The sequence below is a fragment of the Stomoxys calcitrans genome, chromosome 5, assembly GCF_963082655.1.
Source record: "Stomoxys calcitrans chromosome 5, idStoCalc2.1, whole genome shotgun sequence".
Taxonomy (NCBI): Eukaryota; Metazoa; Arthropoda; class Insecta; order Diptera; family Muscidae; genus Stomoxys; species Stomoxys calcitrans.
This window is the reverse complement of record NC_081556.1, coordinates 58781991-58807324: the sequence shown is the minus strand read 5'-3', so window position 1 is coordinate 58807324 and position 25334 is coordinate 58781991. Positions and strand designations below refer to the sequence as shown.

The window sequence follows — 25334 nt, the reverse complement described above, 5'->3', positions numbered from 1 at the left end:
TATTTTACATACAGTGGCATAGACAATCCAATTCAACCTCCATGAAAAAGACATATTTTGACAAACGAAATCCATTTTGGCAGGGGAAAATACTAATTTACACAGAAAAAAAGTTGCCCGAAAATTTAAGATTTCCTTATTCGTAGGATTTTAGCAATGAAAACGATCCAAAGAACCAAAACTTGAAAATAAAGATGATGGAATCTAATTTCCTATTCACTAATGGGCACGACCATCCGTTTGAAATTTCGATCGCTGATTGATTCTTATTTTACTCCACGGATGATTGTCCAACTATTATTTTTTTAAAAATCCTTTTTTTTAACTTTGCATCTAAACCTTAAAAAAAAAAATTTTAATTTAATGACTCTCCCAGTTCTAAGTTCATTTTGCGTATTTGACTAAGCTACACTGTTGTCTAGAGTCCTACACTCAGTTTCCTAACTTTCACAGATATTAGATTTTTGTCTTTAATAACAAGACGCATAGTTAAGTGTGTATTAAGCTACCATTTGAAAATAAAAAATCCTATATGTCAAGGAAAACATCTTTCACCAAAAGAAAAGTTTCTTTAAAAAGTTGGAAAATTAATCATCTTCTAATTAAGTAAAAAAAATTGTTCAAAAATTTTTTCAGTGTAGTTATTCCGTTTGTAACACCTCGAAATAATGATTTGAGAACCTATAAAGTTTATTGTTTTGATAGCGTTCGAACGAATAAAGATATCTGCTTAAAATGTTGCACCGATGCTCTTATTAGTATAGGTCGTTGGGGATTACAAATGGGCCATGTAGGTTCGGATTTGTATACAGCCCCCATATAAACCTATTACCGTTTTTGATTTCTTGATCCCTAGAGGCCTAAATTTTCATCCAATTTGGCTGAAACTTATCACAATGACGTATGTTCTGACTTCCAACATCCGTGCCAAGTATGATCCGAATCGGTCTATATACTGATATACAGGGTGGCTGATGAATATTGCTACAATGATGAATATTGCTACATTTTTTTTTCGGTGTATGGAATACATTTTTCTTTTATTCATGTTAAATTAAATTATTAAATTAATTATTAAATTATTATTAATTAAATTAATTAATTAATTAATTAAATTAATTATTAAATTATTATTATTAAATAGAAAAAAAGTTATTACATTTTTTTTGGTAGCGGCTTTCATCAGCCACCCTGTAGAACCCCTTAAATACTTATATACCGCTAAGAGTTCATAGAAGTCTCAAACAGTGACCGATTTGATTATAACAAAATAATTCAAATACAAACAGAGTTAATAAGGGTACATTTTTGGTGGAATTCATGGTCCGAATCCCAAGATTCATCCCGACCGAAAATGCACGTTTTTATGTAGACTTTCCTGTGCTACTATAAACATATATTCAGATATTATTTTTTTAAAAAATTATCTATAATTTCTTCATGACATAACAATACTTAGTTTTCCCTTTGAGGGATAAATAACTTTCAAGTATTCGACAGTCATTTTGATACTCAAAGAATAGGTTTCTCGTCCTAACAATGTCTGTAGGTCGGTATATTTCACGGCCAAGACCGTTTCACATTTTATTACATTTTCTTGATACTGGGCAACAGTTGTTTGCACTTTTGTCGTGCAAAAGTTCATAAAAATCTAATCAGATTTACATATAACTTCCATATATGAAATCCAGCCGATATACTCATACATTTGATTAAAATAAATAGTACAGTTGAACCTCGATTATCCGGCTCGCTCGGGACCGAGCTGAGCACGGTTAATAGGGGTTTTTCTTAAATTCCATTATTTGTGTGTTTTTATTGATTTCTGGTACTATCAAAAAGAATTTCTATGATTTCAATAAAAATAGGTATATAGAAAGATTTTTAAAATATATAAACATTCCTATTTAAAGTACTTCTGCAATGTTGTTTAATTTTGCACGTGTATTCTTAATTTTTTTTTTATTATTGCTTACACCAATGGGGGATTTCTGTTTTTTTTTTTAGTCTCCTTCGTCTGATTCTTCGGAATCCCCATTAGTCTCGTATCCTTCGCTTTCGCAGGATGTGACATCACCACCTATTGAGAAGTCATTAATTGAACTTCCAGGCGTTATTGCAATGTTTGATTGTATAACAGCAGCATAATTCCCTTTTTCGTTATCGTGGGACAGTAGGTTGTTTCAAACATTATGTTATACTTGTGGTGCTACATTGTCCCAAGATATGTACATATGTCTACAAAGCTGTCTTTATGTTCAAAGATTTGGCGAAATCATGTCTACTGTCTGAAACCAAAAGTTTTTGGATGATTAATTTATGTGATTGAAGTTTCGGATATTCCCTTGAACAGTAGGCTGAATTAAGCATGTGGAAGAAAAGTTACTAAATTTTCATTTCAGATATCACTGCTTGCATATATCTAGTAGCAAAAGCATTTTGCTCTACTTATCAAAGCTAATGTTTTATACAATTTGTAGGGACAATTACAGACTGAATGTAATTGTGACACTTAAGTTTATTTCAAACTAAAAAGGAAATCCCAGGATTTTACATCAAAATATGTGAGTGATGCACGGATAATAGAGGAAAGCACGGTTAATAGAGGTAGCATTTTTGAAGCACGTATGATAGAGGTAAACCCCGGTTAATAGTACTACAAAACCAAAAGCACAGCAGGCCGGTTAACAGGGGTTATCGGTTTTATTAGAGGCCCCGATAATCGAGGTTCAACTGTAGTAGGAAATACACTTAGTGCTTTAGGGTAATGTACATTCATCTTCGCACGACTTTTGATTTTCCTTACTAATTTTCAAATGCTTTTGTGATAGATATGATGTGATGACATTGTTTAATACTAGGCCTTTTAAATTAATTGTCAAAAACGCAAAAAACAGGTGTTCTAAACATTTTTAATTCACTATGTTGTTCTGTTCTAACATATTTCAAATATTATTGTTTGCAGTTATTATTTACTATTGTTGAATAGAAACTTTTTAAATATAAATATAAATATTTATTGAGAGCTATTAGAGACGTTGAAGGTTAAAAATTGATCTACTTTTGTGAAGGAAAATCAATTAAACTCTTTATATGGGCTCTTCCATATTAGTTCATATAAATCAATGGACGAAACAAGCTTCTTATATTTTATAGAAGGGTTCTTAGCTTTTTAAAGGTGGAGTTTTTTTGAATATTGCTCGTTCTTGCCAAATCCTAAATTAAATATTTCAGTTTACTGTTTTTGAACATGGTATCTATTGATAGCAAACGAGTCTCGATTGATAAAAAAAAACATCGATCAAATTTCATGTAAATCTATACAAATGAACCCATTTATGTGCAATACTTCAAATTCAGCAACAGTAAAATAAAAAGTCGACATTACTATTATTAATGTATAAAGGGCGCAAAAGTCGCCTTACAAGGTGGTGAACCGTTAGTTTTAAAAACGAAGATTTTTTGTTAATGATCAATTTTTGGATTTATAATGCCACGATTTCCAAATTTACTAATATGTAGTTGACTCACATAAAGGATAGACACTTTCTAAGTGCATAACCAGAACTTCTTCCATATTCCCCAACATTTGTACAATAAAATCTTTTGAACTTCGGTGAATGTATTTCAACTGTTTGAACTGCTTGAAGATTGAAAGGGTGGTTTCATAAGCAACATTTATTACAGAATGTTTTTTTAATGTTGAAGAGATATGGTTGAAACCATAACATATACAGCTTTCTGTCTTTAAGTTTTTTTTTATTTACTTATCGGTTATTCCTGCTTGGCGTGGTAATAAAGTATTGGTCTGCTTACACTTCGTTGGTATTCTTTAGTTTCCAGTGATTTAGTGATCTATTAAAAATACATTTAAGGAGAAAAATGTAAACACCTAACTTTGTTGAACGCCCGCATATCAATAAAGAAAATCATTAAGTTTGAGAGTTGATTTGTTGAGTTTAACGATAATTCTAACATCTCTACCTACCCACATACATTTATCTCAAAAAAAAAAAAAAATATATATAACAACAATTTCATTAAGAATGCAAATTTTTGTTTGACGGCTAAAAACTGTTTACATATTTGCATCAATCATTCGAAAAACAATTACATTTCAATCATGTTAAAGACTTGTGTTTGTTGTTGTTAAGATTGTTGTTCTTGTTGACTATGAAATGATGGTTTTATTACTCTATTTTCATTCGGTCACTGTTGATTCTCCAAACAAGACTTGAACACTTTTTAGCGATCACGTCACTTGGTATCTTGGATGAATTTCGAGAAGGTGTAATTATCTGCCGCCGTCGACTGCTATCATAGAGTGGGAGTTGATATTGAAAAATGTCGAACCGATTGTCCACGCCATTCGTTTGTATTTGAATACAAGCCATGACTATTTATGGCAATTTGAGGTTTTTATTGATTTCAATACCATATGCGATATCGATTAGATTTTGTGAAGAAAACAAACAAATAGTCATAAATAATCAAATTTAAGAATGATGACATACTTTTGCTTACATTATCAAAATCAAAAACTTGAAATATTCTAATCTCCTCAGAAGATCTTTATCGTCGACCGATTTTAGGGGTAGTCTTTGTTTCATTCCTCAATAATTGGCAACATTGTTAGATTTAAAACTTGCTTGAGAATATACCGAGAAAGAGAGTCAGTAAAAGAGAATAAAAGAGAGAGAGAATTTTATAGAGTTGACCAAAGAGTGGCATGAGAGTAAATTGCCGAATTAGAGTTACTAATAATGTCGATGAACGCATAAATGGCTTTTTGTGCCATGCTGTTTTGTTATTTTTGGCTATACCTCTTGTTTTTTGTTTTGTTGTTGCCTTCCTCTCCGGCCCGCTATCTATGGTGTTTTATTTTGTTATTACTAGCTCGCGCATTGTTGCTCCAAATGACTAATGTCTTTGTCACTTTTTATTTGACTATTTTTGGCCAAACAGACAGGCAGGCAGGTAGGCCAAAAGGCAACGGCTAGCAGCGACGTTAGAGCTCAAACTCAAACCGCATTAACTTCTTTACATTTCGTTGATTTCTCAAAATTGTTTCTAGCATAAAATTGCCTTTTGTACCTTTGCAAGTTTTAATTTTTGGCCAATGACTTTTCCAAATTGTCATGCTGAGTAACAAATTTAATTAGGAAATTCTGGAGGTTCCGTTGTGGGAGAATAAGCCAAACTTATAGCTGCAAGGCATGCTACATAAATTACATTCTAAAATTGGAGCATTCACACACACACACACAAACTGTGGTTGTTAAGAGAAATAATAATTTTATGTTTCCTCAACTTTTTTTTTCAGTTCAGCTCAAATCATCTACACCCAGAGAAATTTGTTAGCAAAAAAAGCAAAAATATTTGCTGTAAAAACAGATAATCTGCTAAAAATCTGAAAGCAGTAACTTTTGCAAAGACTTCCATCTGTTTTCAGATGTCAAAAAGTCGACTGGGGCTCATAAATGATGCTGAAAGACTGTGTTCGAATCAATCTTATCGTTGCGCCACTTTAAACTACTTTCGTTATTCCGTTTGTAACTCAACAAAATGTTGATCTGAGACCCTACAACGTACATACAGGGTAGCTGGCACAAAGTGTTACCAATTCAAACGACCAAATTTGTTTTGTGTAAAACACCTTTGCTTGATATGAGCACATTTTACCTCGTTTATTGTTCTGAGTCAGTATTTGGGTTATTCTCGTACAATGACTTTCATCAGCGCAACCCGACTGTCATATTTACAGTGCCGGTCTAAATAATAGAACCATTAGGATTACTGGTCTAAAATATGCTCATTTAATCTTTTCTTATTGCGTTCAGTGTTAAGCCTAGTACTGACTTCGAATTTTGGCCGAACTGTTGTCAAAACGCATTATAAAAAAATTGTGACGAAAAATTGGCGAACACATTCCGGATAAGTGGTACAGAATTCTATGCAAATTCTTAGGAAATGGGCATCAATCAACTCTGCTTCAATGCTGTTATCTTTCTTGTGTGTTGTTGTCGTTTGGCTTATGTTTGTGTTCTGGCGAAGAATAGAGCCCGTCGGATTTCGCAATAATTTATTAGGCATTTTCGTCAAGAATGAAGTCAGTACTAGGCTTTATAAGGAAGTTAGATAAATGTGTTATCTATTGGAAGCGTTGGGACTTGTCTAGTATATGAATTTTATGTTTATGTTCCAAGCGACGTATCACAAGGAAACTAATATTACCACAGTCAAAATAATAGCACTAAATTACGTTTCTCTCTCAAATCCCGTTATTTTTATTGAATGATGTGTTCGTCCAATAAATGGATAAAAAAAACACATAAAATTCAGAAAAATGCATGGTATCTTTATTTGAAGCGATAGTACGGTCCATATAATTGAATGTTTCAAGATTATTTCATGCAAATGTTGACCGTGACTGCGCTTCAAATGGTCCATCTGCTTAGTCCAACATACTCTCCAACTTTTTGGCCGGTATTTTATGAATAAATGCTTCAATGTTGTCTTCCAATGCCTCAATTGAAGCGGGCTTGTCTATATAGTCTGTAACATAGCCCCACAAAAATAGTCCAAAGGCGTTAAATCTCACCATCTATGCGGCCAATTGACTTGTACCGAACGTGAAATAAAATGTTCACCGAACTCGCCCCTCAATAAGTCCATTGTTACGCGTGCTGTGTGGCATGTGACACCGTCTTGTTGAAACCACATTTCATGCAAGTCAAGATCTTGCATTTTGGGCAAAAGAAAGTTGGATATCGTTTCACGGTGGCTCATCATTCACAGTTAAGTTACGATTCGCATCATCTTCGAAGAAGTACGGTCCAATGATGCCACTAGTCCAAAAACAGTACCAAACTGTGACTTTTTCTGGATGCATTATTGGTACCTCTTGCAATGCTTCTGGCTGATCTTCACTCCGATATCGGCAATTCTGCTTATTGACGTACCCATTGAGTCAAAAATAAGCTTCGACGCTGAACACAATTTTTGTGATAAAAAGTGGATCTTCGGCCAACTTCAGTGGGTCGATTAAATTGACCATAAAATGGAAGAAGCGCGCGATGAACTTTCTTAACGGAGCACGCATTTTGATAATAAAATTCAATAATTTCATTCGTTTGTAAGACGATTTATGGTTGAATTATAGACCAAACTGAAGATGTTTGACAGTTAACCAAGTACGAAACGTGCGTGAGCTGTTTAAACCAAAAATTGCAAATTTTGCCCATAAAAATTCCGCTAGGAATTTGGAGCCCTATTTCCCATGACAGATGTCAACATCCTGTCAATTTAATTGGAAAACGTTGCTTTGCTGTCATTACCCACAAGGGACACTTAACCAAATATCAGAAATGCTTCATTGTTCTAAGCTCTAAATAAATCCCCCCAATTGGTTACTGCTTCCTTTGTATCAATAGAATTGTTGGCCAATTCGTTATATGAGGTGCTATTAATTTGACTGCTTTTTTAGGCTCTCTTTTCCCTTCTTTAATTTAATCACAAAAATTTTTTTGTCACTAAGCCTTCATTAAATTCCACCGATTTGATAACCTTAAAGAAAAATATAAAGGGTTTGTAAGCAAAATGGTATAAAACATCGAACTGAACTCCAAAATTTATACTGGTGCTATTATATTCACCACAGCTGTATACCCCATACCACAACTGTGGAACAGGATATTATGACTTTGTGGATTTGTTTGCTACGCTTAGAAGGGGAAGAGTTGCATCCATTGATTGATTCGAATTAGCCATGTCAGTCTGTCCACGTATCCTTGTGATCAAGGTGCATGACGCATTTATTGGCCGACTGTCACAAATTTTGCAAACGCCAAGGACGTTTTTTGGGCCAAGGACGAACGATATTGATTTTGAAAACATGTAAAAAGGCATTAAGTTCGGCCGGGCCGAACTTTGGATACTCACTTTGCCACCTTTCGTCAAAATCCCATGAAAAATACATACCTTATTCCCCATAGCAGCTATATCGATATACGACACGGATGTCGAAAAGCCTACCATAAATCACTGTGTAAAATTTCAGTGAAATAGGATTATAAATGCGCCTTTCATGGGGCTAAGACTAAAAATCGAGATATCGGTCTATATGGCAGCTATATCCAAATCTGGACCGATTTGAGCCAAGTTGCAGAAAAATTTCGAAGAGCCTAACAACACAACTCTCTATCCCAAATTTCGGCGAAATCGGACAATAAATTCCCCTTTTATGGGCCCAAAACCTTAAATCGAGAGATCGGTCTATAAATTAATTTTTGTGTTCAATGCTGTTTTGATTCTTAAACATTGTTTATATAAACATTGCTTATATATAACCTCAATCGCTATCACCTTCACTCAATCGCTATCACCTTCATTGTGTCGCCCCCGAAAAAGATTCAAAAAGCGCTGAAGAACATCGACGAAATTTACGGCAACACAATGCCATACATTACAGACATTAGAATGAAGAAGTAAACGAACCAACATGCATGACAATATTGGGGGCCAGGCGGCCTGGAGAAGTTCTCTCCAATCTGTCATTTCAAACACCAATTGTAGCCAAGAATGACGAAAGGACTATGTGCCTGAAAATAATTTAGACAAGAAAAAAAGGTGTTCGTTTAGCCATAATCCTGCACCTACCCCCTCAATTTCAGGCAGGGCCAAAATAGGTGGTGAACCATCTATAATGCGTAAGTCCTGGCATTAGTATGGTTTGCCAGGACCCCTTTCAGCAGTGAGAACGGTAGCTCCACCTCGTCTAGGAAAGGTCCTCTGAGCACAAAAAGTTACCTCATATTGGTGAAAAGCACCAACGCTATCTTTGGGGGTTTTCATCAAGCCCATTGGCCAATCTTGGCAGCATACTATATTCACTCTGACAGCCACACACCAAGATGAAAACGTCATCCTAGTAGCCAACAAACTTCTTTTTCAAATGATCTGAAAATCCCAAAAATATCGAAGGGGTACAAAAACCGACCTTGTGGTGATTGAGCTGTAGTCACAAAAATGCTATTTGAACCCTTTGCTCTTGGGACGCTTATAATCCTGTGCATCCACATAGTATGAACTCAATTCAGGAGGAATGCTCATGTCCACCAGAGAGTCACACATTTCACAAATGTGATGGGTGGCCCCTGGTTATAATCGAGACACACGAAGTTGGAATCAATCCCAGCCCAATTGGAATTGAGCCAGAACTATCCTGGAAGGTTAAAGGTATTCACTTCGTAGTGAACTTTGACATGTTGTATCAATTCGCCCACCTTATTAAAATGCCTTGATTTGACTCATATGCTTGTGTTATGTTTTCCATCATTTCTGCTAAAGCTGCTATTACACGATAATACTTTTCATATGCAATTTCAAAAATAACAATTCTGAAAGTTGTACACCTAAACACATGACAAGTGGATATTGGAATAAATATGCAACTTTTTCGATTAAATCGAGCTTTAATTTCATCGAACATACATGAGGACACATACATGTCTTTAAAAAAAGCACAAAACATATGACAATACACGACGATTAGAGCGCATCGTATTTGTATTTGAGGTATTTAAGACAAGTCTTTTGAATACAGAAAGTGACAGGTCATATGACACAAGTCTTATCGTGTAATAGCAACTTAAGTATGTTCCGAATATGGATATAAACTGGCATGGAACCCATAAAAACCGCGCTTTTAATTCAACTTTTTGAGTCCAGTTTCTGAGAAAATATCTCATGTCAAGGGATCTGATAATAAATAAAAGGGAGTTAGTGTAGAATCAACACAGCAATCCCTACACCTTCTTTAGGGCAATTGCATGACAGCCGGTTCTACGTACCGGATTGATCCGATGGAGTCCCTCATCGGCCAAGGGTGCTGTCTCAGTGTACTGCTACAACAAGAACAATCTAAAGGGGTCTTGCTGCTCTCCAGTCTTTAGCTTTCAGAGTCACGTTTTGTTTGTAGCTCAAAGTAAGATATCGTAATATCGTTCTTTTCATAATGACCACATGCTATTTATATATGGATTCATACAATGAATGTACACATGTATGTCGCACACCATACTCTACTGGGGTTAGTGCATTTGCGTGCAAGAAATTTCAACATGAATTTAAATTTTTAATTATGTTCTATCTGGCCGATGTTGTATTTCATTATTTGCCAAGTAGAATGAATGAATGAATCCACAAGCGAAGAGGTTACAATTGGCACAGTGCCCAAAGGGGATCCCCAATACATGCGAGCAACATTCGTTTCCGAAAACATCAACAAACAGACTGCTGGAAAACTGACTTTGTTGTGAATGTGAACACAAAACGACACAACTTCCATACATTCCCCACAACCGATGGTTGGAACATCCGGTTGTTTTTTTTTTTGTTATAAAGAAAATAAACACACAGACACCATTAGCAACAGTAAATACAACTCCACTGGTGAAAATCCGAAGCACCTTACCCACAAAAAAAAGACGAAGAGCAAAAAATTAGTTTCAACGCTCCGCTTTACAGTTTGGCCGGATGAATGTTATTTTGAAACCGAAAGAGAAAATCCGTTAGAACTCGAAAAGAAAGAAAACATGCAACGAATGTGAAAACTGGCTTAGCTTAAACGGGACGAGTTTGTTGTGGAACAATAACGAGAACTCTAACGAAAAATTCACACGAATACCAACCAAGTTTGCGCAATTCATACACATTTTAGTTGTTGTTACTGTTGTATGTATAAAATTGACAAGAATTTCGGAACGGGCCACAACAATCGAATCTGTCTCAGGGGAGGAACTAGCGCTGCACCACCGTCGCCAACACAACTTTGCGGTGGAGCATTAGCAATGCATTCGACAACCACCTCCAAGGCTTCATCATTGATGAAGAAACATGGCTCAGGTTATGGTAGTTCAATGTCGAAGGCTTTAGTACCATCTCGTGGCCCGGCCATCACCACCAATATCGACGAGAAAAGTGCCCAGTTTCAACATCAATTCAAGCATGAGAAAACAATCGAGGCTGTTATAACGGACTACCCGGGTATTGCTCCAGAGTCAGCTACACCACATGAGCGCATGTCCTACGATCGTTCTATAGTCTTGCGTAAAAGTTTCCGCAATGGAGACGCCCACGATACGACAAACCTAACAAATGCCGTTGCAATAGTGCCGGCGGCCAATCAGCATCACGCAATGCATGAGTCCTATCAGCAGGTTACACGCAACAAACGTGTGTCCACCGAAATCTTGGGCTCCAGTGTGGAGAGTACAAAGACCTCACAGCGGGGTCCAAGTGGCCATAGGCGCATTACCACACATATTGTGCGCAAAGTAACCACCTTGAGTCGTGCGGAAGAGCAGCAATTAGCACCAGAAGATTTGCTGCCACCCGCAAAAATGGTGCGCAGCTCAGATTTGGAATATCGCCACACACTGCCCCGAACGGCCGTCGTTGTGCCGGCTATAGAACCAGCATCGTCATCCACCACCACCATCCGACGCAAAAAGGTAACGCAATGAGGCAAATTGAGAAGCAAGACAAAGAGATTTTAATGGCTAATGATGGCCAGAGCAATGACCGCAATTAAATGAAATTTGTTTTGGTTTACTTGTGAGATGAATGAATGCTCAAAATGTTAAATGGCCCTCCGGGTTTGTCCTAGGGTCAAATGTTTTCTGTGCTTGTTGTTTGTTTTGTTTTTTTTTTTTCCTTAATCAAATATACAATCAAATGTTCTTTTGTTTTTGTCTTCTCGCAGATCTCCGATATCGTTGTTGGCAAAGAAGACAATGTATCAGCACGTGAGGCACTTTTGCGTTGGGCCCGTCGCTCTACTGCTCGGTATCCGGGAGTTCGTGTCAACGATTTTACATCGTCATGGCGCGATGGTTTGGCATTCTCTGCCCTGGTTCATCGTAATCGACCGGACTTGCTTGACTGGCGAAAGGCAAGAAACGATCGGCCAAGAGAACGTCTGGAGAATGCATTCCACATTGTTGAAAAGGAGTATGGTGTGACCCGTCTATTAGATCCCGAAGGTAAGCACTGGTGACAAATCATCCCAAATGGGAAAATTATAATCAATGTGAGTTCTTCTTTGTAGATGTTGACACCAATGAGCCCGATGAGAAGTCATTGATCACCTATATATCATCATTGTATGATGTGTTCCCCGAACCACCTTCCATACATCCACTCTATGACATGGAGTCACAACGCCGCGTCCACGAATATCGTGACTTGGCGAAGCAATTCATCTCTTGGTGCCGCGAAAAGACTGCCTATTTGCAAGATCGCTCCTTCCCGCCCAATTTGATCGAATTGAAACGTCTGCTGGGCGATCTGCACAGTTTCGGCAGCGATGAGGTGTCGGCTCGCAAAAGAGAAAAATCAAAACTAGTACAAATCTACAAAGAACTCGAGCGTTACTTCGAGATTGTGGGCGAGATTGATGTCGAAGCCGAGTTAAGGCCCGAGGCCATAGAGAAGGCCTGGTATCGCATGCAGACCGCGTTGCAGGATCGTGATATGATTCTACAACAAGAAATTGAGCGCTTGGAGCGCCTGCAACGTCTTGCCGACAAAGTTCAACGTGAAATCAAGCATGTTGATATGAAAATAACCGATTTGGAAACTCGCATTACCGAGGAAGCCCGGCACATTGAGACGCTCCATCCCGTCAATGCTAAGAACATAGTTGAGTCCTTGGAAACGGAAATCCGTCATTTGGAGGAGCCCATACAGGAGATGAATCAGGACTGTCACATCTTGAATGAGGGACGCTATACCCATGCCGCCGAACTACACAAAAAAGTAAACAAATTGCACCAACGTTGGGCTCAGCTCAGAACTACATTCCACACAGTACTTGTACAGAAGTTATCAGGTCTAAAATATCCCGTCCATGAGAAAACCACCACGCGCCAACAACGCGTTGTGGTTGAGTCACGTCAAATCGAAACCAATCCCTACTTCAGGGATCTGCAAGAACACATTGAGTGGTGCCAAAACAAATTGAAACAATTGCTTGCCGCCGACTACGGCTCCGATTTGCCCTCGGTCAAAAAAGAACTAGATCGCCAACAGCACGAGCACAAGGACATCGATCAATTCCATTCCAAAATACTCAAAGACGAACACCAACAGACCAAGTTCTCCGGCGACGAATTGACGTTGTACCAGCAGCGCCTCAACCAGCTACAAAAGGTCTATGCAGAGCTCTTGAGCACATCCACCAAGCGTCTTTCCGATTTGGACACATTGCAACACTTCCTGGCGCAAGCTTCGGCCGAATTGCAATGGCTGAATGAAAAGGAGCAAATTGAAATCACCCGAGATTGGGCCGATAAAAATTTGGATTTGTCTTCAGTGCACAGATACTATGAGGTAAGCGCTAGCACTGCCACAACATTTTCAATATTTCATGTGTGCGTGTGTATTCCTCCTCCCAATGCCATGAAATTGTCACATGCAATATTTTTGTGGTAATCTTCGGTATTGCTTGCATACAAACCTGCATACATTGCATACAAACAAACATACATCTCTATACAATGATGCTAAATTATAATTGCTTTTCACTCGTATTTATATTCCCGTAATTTTTTTCAAAAACAAGCGTGCATTTGGTAATGGAGACGAGGTGAGATGGCCCAAAAAAGAAAATTATTTAAATACTATCCTATAAAAAAAATTGGAATTATAGAAAAAAAAATCGCTGAACTTTAATTTGCATTTGGCATTTATAGTTGTTTTGTTTTTGTTTTTTTTTTCTTTTGCTTTGTATTTGCTTTTTAATTCAGCTGCTATTACCAAGTGCATAAATGTGTGGCAATTGTAACGATTTTTATTTTATTGCATTTCAAGCGGACACAGTGATAGTTGGAAAACATAATGCTTTCATGTTATTCTGAGTTAGAAATTCCGCTTGATGTCATGTATTAAGCAATTGGTTCTGGCCTGTTTTCTTTGGAACTTCGAATGTTTTATAGTTGGCAATTGTGTAAATTAGATCATCTCGGGTCCGAAACTAAAATGGAAACCTGTTATTATAGCCTATGCTTGTCAGAGACTTCGATGTAGTTAGGGATTTCAATAATAACGGGCATAAATAAATTGCGGCATATGCCATTAGCTTTGTCCCTACTCCATTGTTAGAGCACTCAAAGAGACGGTGTTTTAAAACAGGGTATTTTTATGAAAAAATTTCAACCAGTTTAGATTTTGTTTTTATTTCGATTTTTTCCTTGTTTGCAATTTGAAAATGACTACTTCACTTTCTATTTCGATTTCTTATAACCTCCATCATAGTGTGCGGAATGCTTTAATTGACTATGACAGAATATTTGTTCCACTAGCCGAACGTAGAATAGCTTTCCAAGCGCCTCGATCTTCTGCGCTCATTCTAAAATCTCTGATACCAAGTTTTGAGGTGTCTACCACGACTTGATCTTTCCATCGTCCTTTTGGTCTTCCCGGTTTATGTGTACCACCGAGTTTGCCTTCAAAAGACTTCTTTGCTGTAGCTTCTTCATCTATTCTGACAACATGACAACATTTTGATGCGTGTAACTATGCTATCGTCGTCATATAGCTCATACAGCTCGTGGTTCATACGTCGCCTACATTCTCCAACGCAAACTGGTCCATATATTTTACGAAGAATCTTTCTCTCAAATACTCCAAACACTGCCTCATCTGCTTTCACAAGTACCCATGCTTCAGAACCATATAACAGCACGGGTAGTATCAGTGTCTTGTATAGTGTAATCTTCGTCTGTCGAGAGGTGGCCTTGTTTCTCAGCTACTTACTTAGTCCAAAGTAGCATCTGTTTGCCAATATTATTCTTCGCTTTATCTCAAAAATGGTGTCATTCGTTTCGGTAACGGTGCCGAAGTAAATAAATTTACTGACTATCTCAAAGTTGTGGTTCCCAACTTTCTCCATTTTCTTTATCTGCTCGGTTGTGTAAGGCTTTTTGAGAGTTGAAACCATCCATTTCGTCTTATCTCCATTTACTGTCAGACCCATTTTCACTCACTCTCTTTTGATTCTTTCAAAGGCTGCAGTTACTTCTTCCGGTGATAGCGATGTCGTCGGCATAGTAGAATGTGTTCTCTTGTGATTAGTGTGCCATATCTATTAACATCTGCATCTCGTATAATCTTCTCCAACAGTATATTCAAGGACCACACGATAGGCTGTCTCCTTGTCTGAAACCTCGTTTGGTTTTAAATAGTTCGGAGAAATTATTTCCTATTATTACTGAGAAACGCGAATCAGCAAGTGTCATCCTGCAGAGTCTTATTAATTTTGTAGGGATACCAAACTCAGACATGGCTTGAAATACCTTTGAATGCAAAGGAGTATCGAAGGCGGCTTTGTAGTCAACAAAGAGATGGTAGGTGTTAATTTGTCCTTCTCGGGTCTTTTCCAGGATTTGGCGCAGTGTGAATATCTGGTCTAGGGCGGATTTACCAGGTCTAAAGCCGCATTGATAGGGCCCAATTATCTCATTGACTTTAGGTTTTAATCTTTCACACAGTACGCTCGAGAGTATCTTGTATGCGATAGGGAGGAGAATACTTATTCCTCTGTAGTTGGCACATTCCGTCTTGTCTCCTTTCTTGTGTACGGGACATAGTATGCTGAGGTTCCAATCATCGGGTATGCGTTCTTCTAGCCAGATTGCGCAGATAAGCTGATGCATATGCCTTATCAGCATGTCGCCGCCGGTCTTAAATAGTTCAGCGGGTAACCTGTCGGCTCCTGCTGCCTTGTTGTTCTTTAGTCGAGTCACTGCTACTTGGACCTCATTCTGACTAGGAGGTAAACATTCTATACCATCATCAAGGATTGGTTCTGCGGTATCCTCTTCGCCGCCAACGTCGGACACTAGCAGTTGGGTAAAATGTTCTTTCCATATCCTCAACATGTTATCTGTGTCAGTTACCAGATTTCCTTCTTTGTCGCTGCGGGAGGATGTGCCTGCACCAAAGCCATTGGTTTGATGTCTAATTCTTTGGTCAAATTTCCGGACTTCATTCTGACTCCTGTACATCTCAATTCGGCTTCCGGTACCCAAGTACGCGGAATGCGTAGACGATAAATGCAACTTTCGTTATTACTATTCACAAATACCGTACTCCCCTTCCGTTAAAAGAATACGTGTAGTTAACAGAAATTGTAGCAATTCAAAAAAAAAAAAAAAACAAAGGGGCCATTAAAATAAAGCGTAAGAAATTTCGGTGCACGAGGGCAACAGGATCTAAAATTTATTGCTCGGTTTGCGCAACTAGCTGAAGCTCTATTGGTTGCGGTATCTGAGCCTGTGTTGTTTTTGTTGTTGTAACCACATTTTCATGTGGAGGTGGCGATCCTCGTCAAACTCCTGTAGGTGAGTGAGTAAGCTCGTTCCGGTCCAAAGGACCAATCGCCAAAGGGGCAGGGTGGCCATTGGTTATTTAAAGGCACTAATAACCCTCCTTGTCATATCGAACATCCAAGGCACTCATATTTATATGCCTTTAGGAGTATATTTAAATTGGGCTCCGTTTACACCCACGATGAGATGTCTTCATACTCATTATCATCTTCCTCCTCTCAATCCAAAATTTTGGTTAAAAATGGATAGATTTTCTTTTTGCGTTTTAACATTCTAGCCCTTAATACCTTTCATGTGGTACCCATATTGCCCAGTGTTAAAGGGAGTCCAAAATCCTGAAGATCCCGTAGGCCCTTCCCAAGTCCACTTTTTATTTTTAAACCCTCCACCATAAGATGGAGGCATACAAATTTCGTCATTCCGTTTGTAACACATCAAAATATTGACCCAACAAAGTATACACAGTGGCACAGAAAAGTCTACATACCGCACTCAAAAAACGCGTTTTACCAAACGAAATTTTTATGCAAAAAAGTTTTTCTCCCAGATATCACATGTTGCTAAAATTGTTTACCATGGTCACCCGTGTTAAAAATAGTCAAAATTTATTCGATTTGGTTTATCCTCATTACTTATCTGTGCCACTGTATATTCGTGATCGTCTTGACATTCTGAGTCAATGTAGCCTTTTCCGTCCGTTCGTCTGTCTGTCGAAAGCACTCTAACTTTAAAAGTAGTGAAGCTAGGCACTTGAAATTTTGCACAATGACCTACAACAACAATAAAAACAACTAGTGGCGGTCGGTTGGGATTGTAAATGGGCCACATCGGTCCATGTTTTGATATAGCTTCCATATATAAACCTATCTCGGATCTTGCCTTTTTGAGCCTCTATTCGGCGCAATTCCTATAAAGTGTTTTGTTCTGACTTCTAATAACTTTGCTGGGTATGTTGAAAATCGGTTCATAACTTGATATAGCTACCCTACAAACCGATCTCGGATTTTGACTTCTTGGGCCTGTAGAGAGTGCATTTATAATCCGATTTTGTAAAAATTTTGCATGAAATCTTTTGATTCGGTTCATAACCTGATATGGCTCCCGATTACATTACTTGGGCCTGTAGAGAGCTCAATTCTAATCTGATTTTGTACAACGACTTCTCCTACAACCTTCAACACGTGTGCCAAATATGACCTGCATCGGTTTATAATCTCATATAGCTCCCATATAAATCGATCTCCCGATATTAATTCTTTAACGCCTTAAATCCGGTTTGGCCGAAATTTTGCTCAATGACTTCTACTATGGTCTCTAACATCCAAACTAAGTATGGCCCGAATCGTTCCATAACGTGATGTGGCTCCAACGGCATGGCAGTTTTTACCCATTATCCTTTGTTTGTCTATAAAGAGATATTGGGTAAGGAACTTGACAAGTGTGGTCTATGGTGGAGGGTATGTAAGATTCGACCAGGCCGAACTAAGCACGCTTTTCCTTTTTTTTTTACATATTCTACTCGCCTCTACCTTTCATTTGATACCCATATTGCCTAGATTGGAGCACCTCACCCCCCTTCTTTAGTGTGGGTATAAAACATAGCATTTTTAAGTGCCCGGAGTCGACTTTGGAATCAGAGTCGATGTTTGTCTGGAGTAGGAGTCGAGTCAAAATTGCTCAACTCCGCAGCCCTGGATTTCATGTTCATGATTTCTTTATTTTCTCTCTCGAATTGAGCTTAATAGCCAAAGATTTTTGCATGCTCTTTGAGATGGATTGTTTCGTCGTCTTCTCCACATGCCCCGCATAGAGGCTCGATAGCCGCAACTGTCTTGTTGAGGTGCGCTTCTAACCCTATGTGACCCGTACTGATCTTCTTTGTGATTTCCCTCAGTATCTCGCTCCTCCTGTCCTGGTCTGTATTCCCGCATAGGGTTTGTGTCACTTGCACGTCTCTCGTCCATGTCCTGCCACGTATTTGTTTTTTTATTCAACCACCCTGTTATAGTCCCAATAGTCATTTGACTATCCTTGAGCACGTTCACAACTGCAGGTTAGTACTATACCTGTTTAGGCATTCCATGATCGGCTCGGATCTCCGCCTAATGGATCAAGAAGGCAGTAGAAGAGCCATATGTTTTATTTGCCGAAGTTATAAATTATGATTTTTTTTTCATTTTATATGTAACGTATTAATAAGAAGTTAAAAAATCAAAAAAAAAAAAATATTAGCAGTTATGATAAAAACTGCAACACTAGCATGCTAAGTTTAGTAGTTGTTGAATATGTCTTTTATTTAAATGCCATATGAAGGGGAAATTTTAAAAATTATTGTCACCACGTAGCTTTAATAATCTTACATTCATTTTTTATACACTATTTCGAAGCCCCAAAATGGCCGAAAATGAGTTTATGACAATGTATGAGTCCAATCCAACATTTTGTCCTTCTTCATTTTATGCCACATATTAACCTGCACATGTACTGTGATGGGGCGTTCGTGATAAGCAAGCGTTTTTAATTCGAATGCCTTTTACCTTTTACAGAACCTGATGTCCGAATTGGAAAAACGTGAATTACACTTTGGCACAATACTCGATCGTGGAGAAACGCTGCTCAATCAACACCATCCCGCCTCCAAGTGCATTGAAGCTCACTTGACCGCCCTGCAGCAGCAGTGGGCTTGGCTGTTGCAATTGACTTTGTGTTTGGAGGTGCATTTGAAACATGCCACGGAATATCATCAATTCTTTGCAGAAATCAAGGATGCCGAACAGTGGCTAAGTAAACGTGATGAAATCCTAAACAGCGAGTATTCGAAATCAGAATTTGGGCTGGATCAGGGTGAAACTTTGCTGCGTGGCATGCAGGATCTGCGCGAGGAATTGAATGCCTTCGGCGATACCGTGGCCACCCTCCAACTTCGTGCGCAAACTATTGTACCTTTAAACAAACGACGTCAGCCAGTGAATCGTCAAAGTCCCGTCCAGGCCATATGTGCCTACAATCAGCAAGGTCAAATTCCAGTCGAAAAGGGAGAAACGTGCACTCTAATGGACAACTCGGGACGCGTCAAATGGCGGGTGCGTACCACCAAGGGCCAAGAAGGCCTAGTGCCAAGTGCTTGCTTATTAATGCCACCGCCGGACAAGGAGGCCATTGATGCTGCCGAGCGTCTGAAGCGTCTGTTCGACCGTTCTGTCAGTCTTTGGCAAAAGAAACATTTACGCTTGAGACAAAATATGATTTTTGCCACAATCCGCGTTGTCAAGGATTGGGACTTTGAGCAATTCTTGGCCATGGGACCCGAACAGCGCACTGCCATACGCAGGGCATTAAATGATGATGCCGATAAACTGCTGAGTGAAGGCGATCCCAATGATCCACAGCTAAGGCGTTTGAAGCGCGAAATGGATGAGGTCAATCGTTTGTTTGACGAATTCGAAAAGAGGGCAAGAGCAGAAGGTAATTTTGTTAGAATTAAAAACTTTCAATGTGGTATAATTAAGAAAAGGTCTGTCTGAACATTGCCAAAGCCTGTGGGTGTCAGTTTTTGTCTATGGCTAGACTTGTGGCATTTTCATTGCTATCGTCATCACGCACTTGATCACAATTGCACATGAATGCTCTCTTGTGCCAAAAGTCGCACAAGGTGCTGACGTGGGCTATTTTTTACGACTGAATAACATTTCAATTAAGATTTAATTAAAGAATGAATTGTCAGCTAAACATCTGGCCACACAACATTTATGCGCTACAATCATGAACATCGGTCGAAAAGTTCTCAATCATCATCCATGTCAGTGGTCAGTACTTCTAGTGTGGTTGAAGAAAAAAGTTACAAAACAAAATGAAAAACCTGTTCGCTAGTCGCAAAACAAGGGGTACTGCCAAAAAAAGGGTCATTTATTAATTTATAGCTCATTTAAATTGAATTTCTATCCAGACAATTTTCAACACTTCCTTCTAGTAAATCTTTTGTTTGTTCTGTTTTTTTTTTGTGCAGAGGAAAGTAAACAGGCCAGCCGCATATTCACTGAAGAATGCATAACTATCAAGGGCAAACTGGAAGATATGGCCCGTGAGCTGGAGCAGATCATCAGTGCTCCTTTGCCCAGGGATTTGGATTCTTTGGAACATGTTTTGGAAATCCATTCCGATTACGAGCGACGTCTTCAGTTGTTGGAGCCCGAATTACAGCACTTGCAAGAGACATTCCGCACAATTGCCCTAAAAACGCCAGCGCTCAAAAAGAGTCTGGACAATTTAATGATATTGTGGAAGGAATTGAATACCTTGAGCAATTTACACAAGGACCGTTTGAAACTGCTGGAAGCATCTCTGGCTGGCCTAGAGGATAATGAGCATTTTATATCGGAAATCGAAAATCAACTAGCCAAACACCAGGATCTGCCATCGACACCCGAACGCCTGGAAATGGTTTTCAAACAGTTGACACACATGCAAGATTTGATAACACAGCAGCAGCCGCAAATGGACAAGATGACCGATGCTGCGGATCAATTGGGACGCATGGGAGTGCCCACGAAGGTTTTGGGTGATTTGAAACGTTTACATGCTAATGTCGAACGTTTGAATACTCGTTGGAGTTCGATTTGCAACCAATTGGCAGAAAGGTATGTATTCGCAACAAATTGGTTAAGTGATTGCAACAAAATCTGTTGTTAGATGTTTGTGTGTTTAGTGTAAATCAATTCTCATTTTACAATGAAACAGCAAGAAATGGTAGTTCTTAATATGCGAATAATTCTACATTTAAATTGCTTCCATCTTTTTGTGGAGACTAACATTTGGCTAACTTCTGACTATAAAAAGTCTTAAAATTGATTCATTTTTTTTTCAATTATAGTGATTTTACTATTTGTCCTGCTTGGGGAGATGGTTTTTGGTTCTGTTACTAGAGAATAGAATAAAAATGCAAAAGAAAATCCATTTTAAAAAGTTAGGCAAAATGTGGTGTTGCAAAGTGCATTGACAGGCTATAGAGATCGCTACTTCTCTACCGACCAAAAATGATTAACTGTGCAATGGCAGAGGCATGCCTTCTGATAGAGACGAACCCCATTTGATGTCGAATATTAATATCAGATGTGATCTCTACTCAAAATACCGTTTTTAGGGTGGTGAGTGGCACTAGTTGTCCGGTCGTCTTTTGCCAGGCCCTTAAAGTTGGTCATTTCGGTATTTGGAAAATTTGTTGGGTCTGCCAAATCTTCGTTTATGGTCCGATTTCCAAATGGATAGTGCTCAAAAATCTCAGCAAAAAAATCCGTTTGAGGTCCTAGTATTACATTCACCCGGTAGCTATTCACCGCATCTACTACCGTGTTTACATTCGCTTGATATGTCGCTTGGTCTAGAGGTGCCCTTTTGTACTGCTAAATCATGTAGGTCTATCTTAAGGGTTCTGGGCAGTGGATATATATCATGTCTGCCATAACAGCCCATAAGACAGCATGTAGTCATGTCTTCGCGCGTAAATAATCTTTGTCTCCTGATAGAGGTGGTCCACATAAGAACTCAGGACACAACACGTCGCAGTACGAATAGCGGCATTCTGACAGATCTGAACCTTATTCCACTGTGTGTCACAGAGCTGACGAAACCACACTTGGGCTGCATAACCGGCCAATTGTTGTGTACGTGCTCAACAAGGTTCTTTGTCAGCACCCTAGGTGCTGCCGGCAAGTGAATTGCGGACCTTGTACCTACTTTTGATTTTATCGCAAATTTCTGTGGCATATGGGGAGAATGTGTAACAGCTGTCAAATGTGACGCCAAGTATTTTGGGACACTTGATGGTCGGAATCATTTCTCCATCGACCATCACATTCAACTCATTATTCACCACACGCGTATTTCGAAATAGTATTAACCGATACGTTGTTGTTGTTGTTGTATCAGTTTATTGTGTCCTATCTTTCGTCTGCTTGATTCTGCTTGATGGGGTGCATCCACAGGGATCTGGGTCTGAGTCGAGTGGGTCTGGCCGGTCAGTTAAACAGGTGACGTGTATCGTGCGGTCCCTGGTTACAATCGGGACATACATCTTGCACGTCGGCATCAATCCTAGCTCTGTGGGAATTGAGGCGACTGCATCTGCCGATACCGATACGTTTTCTACCCTTATATACCCTTAATTCAAGTTCAGCCGGCTTATGTATCCGTTGGAAGGATGGTGCGGCTTCATAGGGATTTGTTCCCAAATTATATCACATTCATACTATGCTCTGAAAGTCGTATCATTGGAATATCATTTTTTTTCCCGTTGACTTAAATGTTGAGAGCAACATGTTATTTCGCCGAGTGTTTTAACAAAAATTATGCGTACACCCAAGCGTTGCTACCCGAACAACGACTGGAACAAAGAGCATAAGTGTACGTGTGAATTCAGTATGAAATCTAGCGTAAAGAAAATTGTCATTTTGGTCACCACTGCTTTATAGGTCTGACAACTTCAGTATCTATCCAGTTCGTAACACCCCCAACTTTGGCCAATATCTCTCTCGCAGGAACATAAGCATAAGCAAGCATTGGCTTTCTTGCTCTATCCAAAATGTTGGACTTGAAGTCCAATTTCCTGTCCTGCAAAACAACCATCCATTGCGCTGTCAGTAAATTTTCTCCTCCCAAGGAGACAACTGCCTCTGTAGGTAACTTGTATCTCCTGCTGAAAAGATATAGTTTTGTCTTGCACGGATTTAGGCCTAGACCGCTTTCGGTAGCCCCCTTCGCTTCTTGAGTATATCTCTAAGAGTGCCGAGAAACTTTTGCCTAATGGCAATAGCCACTTCAAAAGCATACGCGACCACTTTAACAAATTTTTCTACCAGAGACACTAATATATTGCTAATGGCTATATGCCAGAGTAGAGAAGACAGTACACCTCCCCGAGGTGTTGCACTGCTGACCCATCTTTTAAGATCTACAGATGCCAGATCATTATGCATCATTTAGTAAGTACGCTATTAATAAACTTTCTTACTGTAGAGTTGATGCCTAGAAACTCCAACTCCTTCATGATTGACGTTGGTTTTACATTATTTAGAGCACCTTCAATGTCAAGAAATGCTGCCATTGTATATTCCTTCGAGGCCACCGCAGCGCAGAGCTAAGCATGTCCGCCTATGACGCTGAACGCCTGGGTTCGAATCCTGACGAGACCATCAGAAAAAATGTTCAGTGGTGGTTTTCCCCTCCTAATGCTGGCAACATTTGTGAGGTACTATGCCATGTAAAACTTCTCCAAAGGGGCTTCACACTGCGGCACGCCGTTCGGACTCGTCTATAAAAAGGAGGCCCCTTATCATTGAGCTTAAACTTGAATCAGACTGCACTCATTGGCCCCTGTTTGCCCTGTGGAATGCGAGATAACCCTCTGTGTAGCCGACTAGGTCGTGAAGGGCTGATTCAGTGGACTTGCCCTTACTATGAGATAGTAAGCCGTTGTGCGTACCAGATTGACCCGATGAAGTCCTTTATCGGCAAGGGCTGTCGCCTCAGTGTACAACACACTGCTACAACAACAACAACATATGCATGTTGTTGCCGAGACAGCCGATCTACAGGCATCTTTGTCCTAAGATATGTTTCTTTCAACCTCTCTAGAGTCTTAAAACTAAGTGTAGTAAACCTTAATTTCAGAATGCAATTCTTTAAAACTTGATTTGAAGAAAACAATTTTGTTGTTTGTATTGTAGTTTCACGCCTGACTTCCATGTTCTAACATTTTCATTCCCAATTCACACCTTCATCAAACAACGGTTATACTTCAGTGATTTTTGAAGTTGTTTACCTGTTAAATTAGAACAATTATTGGTTGCACTTAAACACCTCCTACACTCATTTATTGAAAATTGTTGACACCATTAAAAGTTAAGCCATTTTTGGTTATTCTTCATGGGGTGTTGACGATATAGATGTGTTATAACACTTGCTTTGTATATGGGTTACGATAATTTTGTTTTCTCCTTTTACAGAATGCGTTCATGCGAGAACGCCATCGGCCTTATGAAGAATCTGCAATCAAGCGTACAAGTCGAAGAATCATGGGTAGATGGCACAACTGAGAGACTGTCAGCCATGCCAACGGCAACCTCAGCATACGAATTGGATGTAAGTATATGTGGTGGGCCCTCAGTCCCTTACTTGGCAATATGATTTGTTCTAGTTTTAGGAGTTAGATCTGGGAGAAATCCTTGTTTTATTTTCTCTTTTGGTAGGATTTTAGTTAGCCGGAAGGTCAAATGAAATTAAAATTTTTACAAGTTTATTTCCCCCTGTTTTGTTTAAGTCTCACTGGATCCTTCCTTTTTGATTGCGAGCAATTCCCTTGTGATGAATGAAAACACAAAGTATATATACTATAAATATATATGATAAAAAAAAAATAGTTGAAACTTTTCCTAATCCAATTTGGATGAGTGCCATTTTTCAGTTCTTGCGAATCGAAAACAAATTTTATTGGTGTTGGTTAAATACTTGTGTGTTGTTCAATTGTCCTTTTCCTAGCATCCCTATGCCCAGTATGTACGTATTGTATAATTGTTGTGATTTTTTCGTTCATAAATTTTGATGTATAAATGATGTAATTTTTATAAATATTTTGTGTGTGTTTTTTGTCCCACAACAACCAAATGTGTCCGTTGTCTGTGCTGTACATGAAGTTATACGTATCAATCAATCAATCAATACATACATACATACATCAGAACATTTGCGTAGAATTTGACTTCAAAGTTGTGGAAAACGAAAACCACGAACGTAGAGAATGTCTAATTAATTAATGAAAACACTTGTATTTGGTGGGGTTGTGGGTAGTAGTTAAACGTCTTAGACGACATAGAGTTGAAACAAATATTGATTGAGCCTCTGTTGTGATACACTGCAAAAAATCACAAAAACCCACACACAAACACAAAA

General features: G+C 38.8%; 1 protein-coding gene across 39 annotated transcripts in view; it reads left to right on the top strand.

Moving 5' to 3' along the window:
• Nucleotides 1-25334, top strand: part of LOC106087979 (microtubule-actin cross-linking factor 1) — a 332047-nt gene that overhangs the window by 219749 nt on the left and 86964 nt on the right. For 32 of the 39 annotated variants that reach the window (XM_059368766.1, XM_059368767.1, XM_059368741.1 and 29 more), the window contains 5 exons: nucleotides 11765-12044; nucleotides 12110-13392; nucleotides 18938-19856; nucleotides 20398-21028; nucleotides 24392-24527. In XM_059368766.1, coding sequence (XP_059224749.1) covers nucleotides 11765-12044; nucleotides 12110-13392; nucleotides 18938-19856; nucleotides 20398-21028; nucleotides 24392-24527 — 3249 coding nt within the window. Of the gene's footprint in view, nucleotides 1-10528; nucleotides 11514-11764; nucleotides 12045-12109; nucleotides 13393-18937; nucleotides 19857-20397; nucleotides 21029-24391; nucleotides 24528-25334 lie in introns of those variants that run through there. The other 7 variants (XM_059368772.1, XM_013253241.2, XM_059368775.1 and 4 more) reach the window with 4 other exon arrangements.